Raw genomic sequence first — 16,133 nt, 5'->3', positions numbered from 1 at the left:
CAAACAAAAACACAAACACCACAAACAAACAAAAACACAAACAACACACAACAAACAAAAACACAAACACCACAAACAAAAACACAAACACCACAAACAACACACAACACAAACACCACAAACAAACAAAAACACAAACAACACACAACACAAACAATAACACAAACACCACAAACAAACAAAAACACAAACACCACAAACAAAAACACAAACACCACAAACAAACAAAAACACAAACACCACAAACAAAAACACAAACAACACCACAAACACCACAAACAAAAACAACACACAACACAAACAACAACACAAACACTACAAACAAACACAAACAACACACAACACAATCAACACAAACACGACAAACAAAAACACAAACAACACAAACACCACAAACAACAACACAAACAACACACAACACAAACAACAACACAAACACCACAAACAAACAAAAACACAAACAACGCACAACACAAACACCACAAACACCACAAACAAAAACACAAACACCACAAAGAAACAACACAAACAACACACAACAAACAAAAACACAAACAACACACAACACAAACACCACAAACAAACAACACAAACACACAACACAAACACCACAAACAAACAAAAACACAAACACCACAAACAAACAACACAAACAACACACAACAAACAAAAACACAAACAACACACAACACAAACAACAACACAAACACCACACAACACAAACACCATAAACAAACACAAACAACAAACACCACAAACAACACAAACACCACAAACAAAAACACAACCAACACACAACACAAACAACAACACTCATTCAATGACCTGTTCAATCGCACATTCAATCCCTCATTCAATCACTCATTTATTTGCTTGTTGAATCACTCATTCACTCACCCAATCAATCACTCACTCATTCATTCAATCACTAGATCAATCACTCATTCACTCACTGATCCACTCACTCATTCAATCACTCGTTCAATCGCTCAATCACTCGTTCAATTGCTCAGGGGAATTTTAAACTCCACTGCTGTCCTTAAAGCTGTGGTTTAAACTACATGCAACTGCCGTGTCATTTACATTACACATCTGCCAGTAGATGGCGCTGTAGGTTTAACTGAAGTTTATCTTAAAACTGATTAAGATGTGGAAGATAAACCTCAGTCAAACCTGAGATACAGCACTATCTAATGCAAGATTCAAGACACAGGGTGTCCTGGGAGGCTTGGGATCCCATAATTAAACTCTTGGACGCCCTGAATACCTCAAAATCAAATTTCTGGGGGTCTTTTAAAACAAAGATGTTATGTCGTTTGTTAGTAAATAAAATAAAGTTGAGTGAAGATGATTATTAATCTGCTTCCCCCAAAATCAGCTTCTGTCTCTGGTGGTCCCAACTTAATAGACCCAGTCGGTCCTTCATAGTCTAGAAACCGCAACTCTGCCCAGATTCCTCAGATAAACTTTCCAATGAACTGCAGCAGATCTGAAAACCTGAAAACTCCCCCAGTTTCCCAAGAGTTTGGAGTGAAGAGCGACTGTTCCTCATTCCTCACATTGAAGACTGAAGAAAAGACGAGGAAGATCTCGGTTACTGTGAGGAAGAGCGCAGAACCGCGCTAGAACAGAGACTCTACAGAAGAGGAGATGAGGAAGATCTCAGTTACTGTGAGGAAGAGTGCAGAACCGCACTAGAACAGGGAATTTACAGAAGAGCAGATGAGGAAGATCTCAGTTAATGTGAGGAAGAGGGGAACCGTGAACAACATGGGACCCCCGTAACTCATTTAGGTTTAAACTCTAAACCACAGCTGAGATAATGACAGTGCACTTGCCCTATAGAGACGAGCTGATTATTATCATTATTTTATGATAAATATGATAAACAATATTATTAATATTGTTATGATTAGTGATCAGCATTAATCTACGCTTCTTAAATTGCTGTGCTGGAGTCGCTGTGCTGCAGTTTGACCTTTGTCCCCCCTGCAGTTTGACATCTTTCAGTGAAGTCCCTGAGTTCAGCGATGAATCAGACCACAGACCACAGACCGTCAGTGTGACTCATAACAGGAAACTGACGCCTTTCCAATGATTCAAACACAACTGATAAAAAAGTCAAGTCAGCTTGAAATGATAGATTAACTGAGGTAGACTCAGTGCAGCCGAGAGCTTCCTCTCTCAGTCCTGTCTCTCACTGAGAACCCGGGACACTAGTGGGCCACTTTATACCGGCAAATCTCTGACCTTCACACATGCAGCCAGTAAACAGTGCTTAACTGGGACACTGACGTTCAAACGTGCCCTGAAAATCCCGCTAATCTGGATGTGATGATCTCAGCATCAGAGTCATATACAACATAAACTCCCACAACTTTTAATCAATCAATCGATCGATCATTTGATTATATAAACCAGGAGCACATTGATTGTAACCTTGTTTACAATGTAGCCAAGCATTAAACAAACAAAAAAAATCATTAAAACAGTAAATAAGACAAATAAAAAAAACAGTAGATTTTAAGACGAATAAGATTAAAGGTCAAAACAATCAAAGACAACTATTAGGCACACTAGCAATAAAAATAAATAATCCAACTAAGCAGGATAAGCTAAAAAAGCTAAAAGTGAAACCATACAAAGACAACAGTAGTAGTGATATAATGGTAAAAAAGGAAATCAAATAAGTGACACCACAAAGTTCTTCTCTCTGAACTGAAAACTGGACCATTAAAACAGAAAAGTTTCACTCTGCTGGCCATGTTTTTGCGCAGTAGCAGCCACGAACGCATGCAGTGTAGATTTTTAATGCTTCTGTTCAAAACTGTGTACAAAATTACCAAACTAAACTGAAACTGAAACTGTAAACAGATCTGGTTCTGATCTAAATATATTTCATTATTAATGAATCGGCTTCTATTCAAATGAGTTCTACTGGCGCAGAGTGAAACACGAGCACTCAGCTCAACATAAAATGATGAAGTAACTGATTACACTGCCTTCAGTTACTCGACACGGTGAAGAGAGAGGCGAAGAGGCCGGATGCCAGTACCAGTCCATGTTCTTACTGAACTCAATAACACAGAGGAATCCACAAAAGTAAAGAAAAAAGAACATCAAAGACCAAAAAACTTAAACAGAAAGAAAACAAAAGACTGAAGAATGAAGGAAACGAATAAACCACCAAACCTGAGAAACAAAAACCGCATCCAGATCGTATCCAGACTGATTTCTGACCATCTGGACAGCAAATCAGATCCAAACCACATTCATAGCTGGTTTGAAATGCGACTGCAGTCTGATTTTTACAGACGCGTCTCAGTCTGGACGCTCTGGACACTAAGATTGGACTTCAAAGTGTCTTTTTCATCCCTTGCAACACGACAAACATTGACGATGTGGAATCCAGAGTGATAAAGTGCTGGGACTGAAGAAGAGCTCCAAAGTTCAATGTGCCTGCAGTCTGAACACAGACTAACAAACCAGGGGTAAAACTACACAGAGAATGCACCAAAACACCTGGGGCTAATGAGAGGGCGGGGTTACAGACTATAGACAGGTGAGACAGATCAGAGAAGCAGATAAAGGACAGAGACAAGACAGGAAGTTACATTTGAGGGCCCTCAATTTTGGGTGTGAGTCACTTCAGGTGTTCCTAAGTGGTCAAACGCACTAAACCTTTGCCCAGACAGGAGATCATGAGTTTAAACCCAAGTGATGCCACAGGCATCTATAAGTGAGTACCAAAGAGGAGGAAATATCTGAATGATTGTGTTATAGAAAGAGTTTCAGCTGAGTAAACAGAACTAAAAAAATTAAGAGAATTTTTAACTCAATGAAGGAGTTTGAGTCCCCAGGCTGAGTTAAACAGAAGAAAAGATTTGTAATTATTTACTTCATGACTGAGTTGAGTTCTTTATAATAGTGTCATGTTAACCGTGTGGTCCTGGGTCTCCTGCTGGTGAATATCCAGATCAGCTTCACCAGCATTCATGCTGATCCCCCATTAAATTCCCTAGTAAAATTCCCAAATGAATTTGCAGGAACTGTTTAATAGTCCAACAGAATATAAGCTAAAGCATGTCTGCATTTTGTAGACACAAGTTATAAATACACCAGAAGAACTTTTGACTAAACTGAAGTAAAGCTATGCAGAAGATTGATTAAAATTTCAAGTTGACCTTGCTTTTGTTCTTTACAGTGTTGACACACAATGTGTTCCTAAAGGCACTAAAGTTACTATTTATCTGCTGTTTGTTTTACAGGACTGTGCTGATTTCGAGAAATGCTGCACTAACGTGTGTGGCCTGCTCAGCTGTGTTGCTGCTCGTTTCTCTGATGGTTCCCCTGCACTTCCCGATGGCCAATCGGGCACCAATGTGTCAGAGGGAAGTGTGGCAAGCTGTGTGGGTTACCTGTGCAACCAGCAGGGGGCAGTGTGCGAGGTGTGGGAGGGACAGCCGGTGTGTAAGTGTCAGGATCGCTGCGAGAGTGAACCCAGCTTCACCTGTGCTTCTGATGGCCTCACCTACTTCAACCGTTGCTACATGGATGCTGAGGCTTGCATTCAAGGTGTGACCCTGACTGTGGTCACCTGCAGGTATCACCTTTCCGCCCCAGCCACCAGCCCTCTGACCTTGGGGACCACTTCCCAGGCCACTCCCACTTCCTCTGCACCATTTCCACCTACCCTGTACTCCAACCCCCAGCACCAGGCCGTGTACCTGGGTGGCACTGTTAGCTTCCACTGTGATGTCATTGGGCATCCTAAGCCGGATGTCACCTGGGAGAAGCAGTCAGAACGGCGGGAACACCTGGTGATGCGTCCTGATCAGATGTACGGCAATGTTGTGATCACAAACATTGGCCAGCTGGTGGTATACAATGCCCAGGTATCAGACACAGGCATCTATACCTGCGTGGCCCGTAATTCCGTTGGTGTCTTGCATGCGGATTACCCGCTTTCCGTAGTCATCCGTGCAGAACATGACTTCTATGAAGACCTCGAAGCAGGTATGGAATCTCTGGGTCGTCCATTCTCACCTGCAGACTGCTTGGCAGAGGTAGAACGTGGTGACTGTGGTGAAACCCATGTTGACTGGCACTATGATACCTTGCTGGGATCTTGCCGGCCCTTTGCCCATGGCGGATGCCCGGGTGGCCGGAACAGGTTCGAGACGTACGAGGAGTGCCAGACAGCATGTCAGCGAGAAGGATTGGGAACATGCACCCTGCCAGCCGTCCAGGGACCATGCAGGAACTGGGAAGCTCGCTGGGCATACAATGGTATCAGCAAGCAGTGCCAGGCCTTCGTTTATGGCGGTTGCCAAGGAAACAGCAACAACTTCCATTCCCGGGCAGAGTGTGAAGCAAGATGCCCTCAGCCTAAGGCACATCAGTGCCGAAGCTGCCGGCCGAAGGGCAGGCTGGTGCCCAGCCTGTGTCGTAGCGACTTTGCCATCGTCGGACGACTGACGGAGCTGATCGAGGAGCTAGACTCAGGAATCGCACGCTTCAGCCTGGAGCAGGTCCTGCGGGACCAGAAGATGGGCCTGGAGCTGTTCAAGGCTCGACACCTAGAGGTGACGCTGACTCACATGGACTGGAACTGTCCGTGCCCCAATGTCACGCTGCAGGAAGAGGCCCCCCTGCTAGTGATGGGCGAAGTGCAGGATGGAATGGCTGTTGTCCTTCCTCATAGCTATGTCCGGCCTGTAACGGACCGCAGGGTCAGGAAGATCCAGGAGGTCCTGGCCAAAAAGACCTGCGAGATGCTGCAGAGGTTCCAGGACTGACCCTTAAGCTGTGCTTAAACTCAAACTGCTCCATGTGTTCACAGATTCTGGATTCTAGTACCTTAAACTTGCTGGTCTTGAACCAAGATGTCATGGAGCAGGGTGATGACATCCTCAGGTCAAACTGTTTACAGCAGAAAAAAAAAACGTTTTAAAACGTTTTAAAACAAGATACAAAAAAAGAAGAAACACTAATTTGAATGATTTTTGGGAAAAATGACCAAAAACAACAATAAGCCATGAATTGCACTGTGAAAAACAATATCTTGTCAAGTGAATTTATGTTAAATCTAGTCGATATTTCTAATATTTCTCCTGTTAAAGTCGTTGAAGGCTTATTTCCAAATAAGTTTTACATGTCTTAAAATTTTACAAGTAAAATTATCTCACTACAGCGGCAGATAGTTTTGTTTTCGCTAAGTAATGTGCTTGAAACCAGCAAAATAGTCTAGAAATAAGCAAAATAATCTCATAATAATGCAAAACCATCTCTAAATAAGAAACAAATATATATCGACTAGAGTTCAGATGATTGTGCACCATTTTATGTGGACGTTTAATGGTTTGGTGCAAAACATTGTTTGGTAACCATCAAATAAAGTTGATGTTAGCATGATTTCAATTGGACCATTAACTTCCATTACCTGTTAGCATGTAGCACGTTAGCTTGTGTTTGTTGATGTCCTGTTCTGCGCTAAGGTACGTCCACATTCTTCTCTGTTATTGTTGTGGTTCTTTAAAAGGCTCCTAGGAACCTGTGGCCCCTTGCGTAAAGTGTTTTGTTAACATTCTTAAATAATCTAAAAATAACAACTTAATCGTTGTCTGGTAGTTTGTTAATGATAGCTAATAACTGTATAATTGTTATTTGCGCATTAATAAGTGCTGCTATTTAAATTATTTACCATTTACTGAGTGCCATATAAATAATTAGCATTTAATAAGTAATTAGTGTTTAATAAGCTAATTAAAAAGTATTTCATTAGCATTTATATTTAAGTGCAAATAAGTAATACAAAGTATCTTTATAAATACATTTTAAAATCAAATCCTTATAACAGGGATATATTTAATGATTATTAATGTTTTAAAAATTGCATTGATTGAATTGACTAATGAATAAGGAAATGTTGATGCATTACAAAGTAATAAAATACAAACAAACATGAAATGAAGTATTAACTAAGTAATTGTTTAATATTTCAATTCATAGAATTTGAGTATCAAATAACATTAATTAGCCATAACTAATGATTCAGTTTCTACAATTCAGAATTGATTTGTTTGTCACTAAAGAAATGGTTAATAATTCAGACTGTACCACTTATTAATGCACATCTCCAGTTGTTTTTCTTTTTCATTTTTTAGTATAGAAACACTGTAAACACCTGCTCTTGTTTCCACTGTGTGAAAGTTTTATTATGAACAGACCAATGGAAAAGTTAAGACTGTTTTAGTCTGGCAGCGACGATATTCGGCTGTTATATAACCAAAGACGTTTATTCCAACATGCTGTAAAGCTGTAACTGTTTTGGCTTTAAGGTGTTTTCAGAATATCAGCTGATGTTTAATGTTAGACTCATTTTAATCTCTATAATAAAGGCTGTGTTAATCATACACTGCAAATATGTTTCATCATTTCCGCCTAAAACATTTACTTCAAGTCATTTAACTCAAGAAAACGCTTTGAATGGAGCAAATCAAACTTTACATGAACAAACACAATACTTTACTAATCTAGAGGATCTTGATTATAGCAGGTGGACGATGTAGAGGGTCTAGATAAGTCTACGGTGGATGTTGGAGATGGTCTAGATTTGGAGAGGGTGTAATTTGTTCAGATGGATGTTGGAGAGGGTATTTGAGTAGTTCAGTATTTGAGTATTTTAGTAGTTTAGCAATATTTAAGTAGTTTAGCAGTATTTGGGTATTTTAGTAGTTTAGCAATATTTGAGTATTTGAGTAGTTTAGCAGTATTTGAGTATTTGAATAGTTTAGCAGTATTTGAGTAGTTTAGCAGTATTTGAGTATTTGAGTAGTTTAGCAGTATTTGAGTAGTTTAGCAGTATTTGAGTATTTGAGTAGTTTAGCAGTATTTGAGTAGTTTAGCATTATTTGAGTATTTGAGTAGTTTAGCAGTATTTGACTATTTGAGTAGTTTAGCAGTATTTGAGTAGTTTAGCAGTATTTGAGTATTTGAGTAGTTTAACAGTATTTGAGTAGTTTAGCAGTATTTGAGTAGTTTAGCAGTATTTGAGTATTTGAGTAGTTTAGCAGTATTTGAGTAGTTTAGCATTATTTGAGTATTTGAGTAGTTTAGCAGTATTTGACTATTTGTCGTTTACACAACAAAGGTAGCAGCTGAAAGTGCAGCTGAATATTAGGGTGTTTGATGCGAGAGGTCACAGCAGACGAGCTCGGCGGCCTGTGGGTGGAAACAGGACAGCTATTCTGAGTGAGACTGTGTTAAACACACTACCGTCTACACCATCTCTGTGTCTGTAAATGGTTCTCAACTCTGTAGGTTGTTACCATAGAGACAACCTTTATCTCTCATCTGAGAGGGTTCTGGGTGAAGAAGTGAGAGCCATGCCTTCACCCTCTGAACAGATCAGATTAACACAGTTCCTCTGTGCTGCTCAGAAGGCCTGTTTTAGTCCAGAGAACCTGAAATTAGACTCTAACCATGGCAGTTTTTCGGAGATGATCTAGATCATGGTTATTATCTAGAACATGTTAAACATTTCAGTATTATCTAGTTAGACTGTCTCAGTACTCATCATCAAATCACTCAAAAATAATGACCTGGTCCTTTGAAGATTGGACCTCACACAGTTATTAGCTAGAACATGGTGGACTGTGAAAGGCAGCATTGCAGTGTAATCTGTCTTACTGTTAGATGTCCTTTAGAAAGTGAAACTTACTCTCTTTACTGGTTTAGGCAAAGAGTCTCATAGTGTAAAGAACAGCTGGTGTTCTTATTAAATGAAACACTAACGGTGTGTCTTGTGCCCCATATTTCCTTCTGATACAATGTTTATTCCCTCACTGGCCACTTTATTCAGTTGCTTGTTAACACAAATAGCTGATCAGCCAATCACACGGCCGCAGCTCACTGCATTTAGGCGTGTAGAGGTGGTCAAGACGGCTTGCTGAAGTGCAGACCGAGCATCAGAACGGGGAAGAAAGGGGATTTAAGGGGCTTTGAACGTGGCGTGGTTGTTGGTGCCAGACGGGCTGGTCTGAGTATTTCAGAAACTGCTGATCTGCTGGGATTTTCACGCACAACCATCTCTAGGGTTTACAGAGAACGGTCCGAAAAAGAGGAAATATCCAGTGAGCGGTCAGTTGTGTGGACGAAAATGCCTTGTTGATGTGAGAGGTCAGAGGAGAATGGGCAGACTGGTTCCAGATGATAGAAAGGCAACAGGAACTCAAATAACCAACCAGAATCTCTGAGGAACGTTTCCAACACCTTGTTGAAAGTCTGCCATGAAGAATTAAGGCAGTTCTGAAGGCAAAAGGGGGTCCAGCCATTTACTAGTAAGCTGTACCTAATAAAGTGGCCGGTGAGTGTACACATAGTGTAAATATGTAGAAAATGATACACTGAAATGATTAAATAGATTAAAAGGATGTTCATCTGGTCAGTAAGTGGAACTCTATATTACAACTGATATAAATACATTAAGCTGTTATTTCCTCTGTGTAACTGTTTCCTGCCCAGCTCCCATCCCAAAACTGGTTCCTCTCTATTTACGTTTGTTTGTGTTTATGCAAATGTTATATACTGTTTTACTGTATATTTGTCCTGATATATTGATAAAAAACACAAGTCCTGTCCTGATAAACGCTGTTGTTCTAGGTTCCTAGGTTGTTCTAGATTATACTGTGAGGCTGGGAGGTGGTTGGAGGTGGATGGTTTGGGTTTTGGGGGTTTAGACATTTAGCAGCTGTGTGTGGGATGTGGTAAACTGTTCTAGACAGTGGTGAACCATGATTATTGGAGCTTCAATTTAGAACATAAACACCAGAACAGTAATGCTAATTCCTGCTAGCGTTCCTATGGGATTTCTAATAGTACGCAGGGGTGGGTGGGCCAGCCGGACATTCTGGAAAGGTCCAGAAGAGTCGGTGGATATTAGCCTGGCTCTGTGGTTCATTGACTGTTAGAGCAATAAAGGCTGTTACACACCAAACCTGATTTATTCAGGAACAGCACATTATTTGGTTCAGTTTCCACTGACCAATCACGTCGGCCTCTGCTTTTGGAATGATAATATCCAAGATGAGGAAGCAGCTCCTAACTGAAACAAATTTTTCACAAAGTTGAAAGGCTCAGAATCTCCAAACGCAGCTCAATCTAAGCTACAAACATCTGAGTTACAGTAGCCTGTGTGGAGTTTCAGCTTCTGAATGAAGTGAAGATCTTCATGCTGCGTTCACTTTTCCAGAATGGACAGTAGCCCAGCGTCGCTGTCTGATCAGCCTCTTTGTGTGGAACTTCATCTCCAAAATCAGCTACGACTGAGTTACAGAGATCCGAGCTGGGAGTGAAGGTTTCAGTTGCTGTAGCAGGAGGATCTCCACGTTCTCCTCTTGCTTCTCCAAACTGGAGATCATCCTGCACTGTCACAGTTTACCCATTTAGTAAGAAGTAACAGACCTTCTCCTGGATATTCTTTTTTTTCTTGAATATTCTGTTTTTTATTTTGTAATGTTCAACAACGACAACATAGTACCGTATAAACTAATATAAGACAACGCTTCATCCTAGACCCGTCCTTGTCTCTCTGCTCCACTCAAAGCAATATAATAGAACAGTAATAATAAACACAAGTACAAATGCAAAAAGGAGGTAGATAAAATACCTTGTTGAATAGAAAATAAAATTATATACTTACATACACATATATACCCATACATACACAAACATGTATACATTTGTACCCATACACCTACATATTCATATATCACCTACATATTCATACATACACCTGCATATACATATACACACAGTACCAAACCGTATTAATAATAATGTTAGTAATTACCTCCATTATATTATCATTGAAACACCATTTCTAGATCAGTTACATTTCCATTATTATTATTAATTTATTATTATTATTTTATTTTATTTTACGCCCCCCCCCTTCCCTTTAAATAGTCACCCCAGAGGAGCCTAAGCCAGTTCAGTCTCAACCCTCAAATTTATAGCCCTAAAATTAGGGCAGTAGCTGGAGTTCAGCATCGCATAGAAGTCATATGATGTGTTATAAAGAAACAGGTCCAGGGTCTCTTCAAGATGTGTGTAAACCCTCAAAGTATGTTATAAAAGGTAGCCAAGCATCAAAAAACGTTTCTTTTGAGCCTCTTATAGTGAACTTGATCTTTTCCATTTGAATGTGGGCCATAACTTCATTAATCCCCCTTCCAGTTTAAAAGAATTAGGTGTCTTGCTAGCAGGGTAGAAAAGGTGATAACATGATGTTTGTCTTTAGTTAGAGATGAGGTCCTTCAGGTCGTGTACCAAATAGAGGATGTGGATCAATTACGACACCATAGATGTCATTAAAGGTTTTAGATATACTCCTCCAGAACTCCTCCAGTCTAGGGCACCACCAGAACATATGGGCTAAAGTAGCTGGCGTTTGCTTACATCTATTGCACGCCGAGCTGGTATCAGGAACATTTTTTGCCAATTTGGAATGAGTGAAATGGAACCTATGGAGTATCTTAAATTGTATCAACCCATGTCTTGCACAAGGGGACGACGAGTGCACCTGGTGAAGAATGCCCTCCCAATCAGCATCAGATAGAACAATAGTTAAGTCCTGCTGCCATGCAGCCCTAAGATGCTCTAGCATCTAAGGATTTATAGGGCTAACAGTAAAATATATATGGGAAATTGTGCCACGTTTATTTGGACTTAAACTCAACAACATATCAACTATTGACAATGGAGGTGAACTAGGGAAGGAGCTGAATGCTTTTTGAGTAAAGCTCCTTATCTGAAGATACCTGAAAAAGTGGCTTCACGGTAACTTAAATCTTTGGGAAAGTTCGGTGAAAGATAGGAATGAGCTGTCTGAAAACAAATCCTTTAAGCTTCTACTTCCCTTCTTGTACCATACGCAAAAAGCTGAGTTGGAATAGGAAGGCACGAACAAGTGGTTAGACACTATAGGACTTAAAACTGAGATCGACTATAACCCAAAGTGGGTCCGGAATTGAGAGCAAATTTTTTTTTGAATCCAAAGATTTCAGATATTTGTCTGTGTCATCACATCTCTAAGGTACTGACACCCCATCACATCTCTACAGTACTGACACCCCATCACATCTATACAGTACTGACACCCCATCACATCTCTACAATACTGACACCCCATCACATCTCTACAATACTGACACCCCATCACATCTCTACAGTACTGACACCCCATCACGTCTTTACAGTACTGACACCCCATCACATCTCTACAATACTGACACCCCATCACATCTCTACAGTACTGACACCCCATCACATCTCTACAGTACTGACACCCCATCACATCTCTACAATACTGACACCCCATCACATCTCTACAATACTGACACCCCATCACATCTCTACAGTACTGACACCCCATCACATCTCTACAGTACTGACACCCCATCACATCTCTACAGTACTGACACCCCATCACATCTCTACAATACTGACACCCCATCACATCTCTACAATACTGACACCCCATCACATCTCTACAGTACTGACACCCCATCACATCTCTACAATACTGACACCCCATCACATCTCTACAGTACTGACACCCCATCACGTCTTTACAGTACTGACACCCCATCACATCTCTACAATACTGACACCCCATCACATCTCTACAGTACTGACACCCCATCACATCTCTACAGTACTGACACCCCATCACATCTCTACAGTACTGACACCCCATCACATCTCTACAATACTGACACCCCATCACATCTCTACAATACTGACACCCCATCACATCTCTACAATACTGACACCCCATCACATCTCTACAGTACTGACACCCCATTACATCTTTACAGTACTGACACCCCATCACATCTCTGCAGTACTGACACCCCATCACTTCTTTACAGTACCGACACCCCATCACATCTCTACAGTACCGACTCCCCATCACGTCTCTACAGTACTGACACTCCATCGTGTCTCTACAGTACTGACACCCCATCACATCTCTTCAGTACTGACACCCCATCACATCTCTACAGTACTGACACCCCATCACGTCTTTACAGTACTGACACCCCATCACGTCTCTACAGTACCGACTCCCCATCACATCTCTACAGTACTGACACCCCATCACATCTCTACAGTACTGACACTCCATCACGTCTCTACAATACTGACACCCCATCACATCTCTACAACACTGACACCCCATCACATCTCTACAGTACTGACACCCTATCACATCTCTACAGTACTGACACCCCATCACATCTCTACAATACTGACACCCCATCACATCTCTACAATACTGACACCCCATCACATCTCTACAGTACTGACACCCCATCACATCTCTACAGTACTGACACCCCATCACGTCTCTACAGTACCGACACCCCATCACATCTCTACAGTACCGACACCCCATCAATCACAAATATTTCGCAATGAATTGCAAATAATACAAAAGAAATCAACCAGCTGGGTCTCACCGGCTGGCTTAGGCCTAACCCTGAGTTTCTTCTAGATCTCTGAGGATCACTCCACTTTTCTTAGATCTGAGAACTTCTCCTTTCCACACGGCTCCCAGTTCATAAGTTGGCCTTCATAAGCTGGTGGCTGTTGTGGCTTCAGCCATGGTGTCTAAATCCCCCAAACACACCACATGTCCACCTTCCTCACTCCGCCATCTTGTCTGTCTTCTTCCTCCTCTTCCACCAGATAACCAGGATATGCTTCTCCTGCAGTTCCTTCCCGGGAGCTCCGCCTCTGCACCACCAGGAAGAAGGAACAGTTCACTGCCCGTTGAACAAATTCATTCTGCTCTCCTTTAAAACGCGACTGCGAACAGCAAAACTCACGTATTTCAGACACGTTTGACCTGCAGGGAGTTCATTACCTTTAAACCCTGTCTCTGCTTTAACAAATATTAAATGGATATAAATCTGCATGGAGTACATTATATAGAGTGTTGTTATAGACAAATATTGTCCAAATGTTGAAGATACAATCAAGCACACAACTTATGGGCTGGTTGTGTTGGACCAGAGTCCAGTGTCCAGTGTCCAGCTGCACCAGGGCTAGTTGTACCGTAAGTGTTTACTAAGTTCAGGTCGATCATCACTAAATCAGAACGAGCTGCACCACAAACTGGTTTTAACTCAGTAGTTACTAAATATTTACACCCCCATCAGCAATCTGGGGAAACCATCAGAATTACAAACAAGACCAAAAACCTTTAGGTTACTAAGCTGAAAACACTGTGGTTTTCCTCACAGCTCTAAACGTGGCCCTGGTTTAACCTCTGATCATGAAGCTAAGCACCCACAGCTAAAATGAGGATGCTGTTGTGTTGGTCATCCAGAAACCGGCGATCAAAACACTGTGTATTTGGTTTCTCAGTGAAATATTAAAGAATGAACTGACGACGGCTGGAGATCATCAGTTTACTCAGTTTAAGCTGTACACGTCGTTCTCTTCTAGCCTGGATAGTCAGTCAGAGCTGCTGCCGTCCCGTCTCCGTGGCAGCAAGTTTGCTGGACGGTTCAGATGTGGTCATCTGAGGCCGAATAACAATGATTGGAATGTTTACTCAGAAGACGCACTGAAAACTAAAATGAATTCAACAGGCATTAAAACTGCCTCTTGTCTGAGTTCGCCTTGTAGTACATATCATACAGTAACCTTATAGTTTTACATTAATAATGTTCAGCTTGATGCTGACATGAATAGAAACTCCCATGCTGGCAAATTAGCCCCATTTTCTACACCATAAACTCGCAGTTATCCCTTCTCGCAAATCACAATCTGTACATAATATAATCAGAAAGCACCTCGATGAGAAAAGAAAGACGTTTATCAAGGCCTAACAAGGCAACTCTAAGGGTACAAACCACTATATGACCACTAGAGGTCCCCCTGGGCCACTGTGATGCACATGCCTGTTCTAGACTCAACACAGAAATTTGAAGCTCCCATAAGTTCTATGTGAAGCCAACCGACTGTGGCTGATGTTCACAAAGACTGACGTATCTAGAACATCCAAAAGGCCTAGAGTGATGTTTTTGGTCAATCAGAGTGTGAGCGGCCGGTTCCTCTGTCACTTCCTAATGATGTTGGTAGTTAATCTAACGTGTAAGGCCTTCAGTCCAGCTCCTGAAGTCCTGACCAATGGACAGCAGTTCGGCTGTATCTACTCGAGTACCACGGAGAGAACAATCCTGATTGGACAACGTTCTGTTGAGGCTTTTTAATCATTTTATTTCTAGCCAAAACTGAGCGATGAAGTAAGAGCATTAAAACATTACAATAAGTTTAAACACAAAAAGCAAACACAGTTACGGAACTTGTCAGAACTTCTCTGAAGACTCTCAGGGTTCTGCTCTGAATAAAGGAGAATCACAGCTGAAAGAACACCACAGAAAGTTCATCTGAAGCAGAGAAGGAAACCTGCTTCAGAACAAAGTAAAAGGAAATGTTGCATGATGAGTCCCCAGTGTTGCGACACCAACATCTCTCAATGTGTGTGTGTGTGTGTGTATATGAGTGTGTGAGTGTGTATGAGTGTGTGTGTATATGTGTATTTGAGTAAGTGTGTGTGTGTATGAGTGTGTGTCTGTGTATGTGAGAGTACGTGTATATGTGTGTGTGTGTGTGTGTGTGTGAGTGTGTATGTGAGTGTGTGTGTATGTGTATGCGTGTGTGTGTATATGTGTGTGTGTGTGTCTGTATGTGTATGTGTGTGTGTATGAGTGTGTGTGCATGTCTCTGTGTGTGCGTGTGTGTATGTGTGTGTGTGTGTGAGTGTGTGTGTGTCTGTGTGTGTGTGTGTGTGTATGTGTGTGTGTGTGTGTGTCTGTATGTGTATGTGTGTGTGTATGAGTGTGTGTGCATGTCTCTGTGTGTGTGTGAGTCTGTGTGTGTCTGTGTGTGTGTGTGTGTGTGTGTGTGTGTGTGTGTGTGTGTGAGTGTGCGTTTAAAGTGCCGAGGTACGATCACAGCTCCCTCTGTGCAGAACATACACCCTTCCTGTAGCGCCTGCTGCAGCTTGAATGTGTGAGAACCTCTCTGAGAACACAGTTCTGTAGAAACCTCTCCCT

The 16,133-nt window shown here is 41.4% G+C and overlaps 1 protein-coding gene across 1 annotated transcript in view; it reads left to right on the top strand.

Moving 5' to 3' along the window:
* Positions 1–5,970, top strand: part of wfikkn1 (WAP, follistatin/kazal, immunoglobulin, kunitz and netrin domain containing 1) — a 7,228-nt gene extending 1,258 nt beyond the window's left edge. The window contains exon 2 of the mRNA XM_017684448.2: positions 4,269–5,970. Coding sequence (XP_017539937.2) covers positions 4,269–5,798 — 1,530 coding nt within the window. The 3' untranslated portion in view covers positions 5,799–5,970. The remainder of the gene's footprint in view (positions 1–4,268) is intronic.
* Positions 5,971–16,133: the final 10,163 nt, after the last annotated feature.

This window comes from Pygocentrus nattereri, chromosome 12 (genome assembly GCF_015220715.1).
Source record: "Pygocentrus nattereri isolate fPygNat1 chromosome 12, fPygNat1.pri, whole genome shotgun sequence".
Taxonomy (NCBI): domain Eukaryota; kingdom Metazoa; phylum Chordata; class Actinopteri; order Characiformes; family Serrasalmidae; genus Pygocentrus; species Pygocentrus nattereri.
The sequence above is the reverse complement of the archived record's forward strand: the minus strand, read 5'-3'. Positions and strand labels throughout refer to the sequence as shown.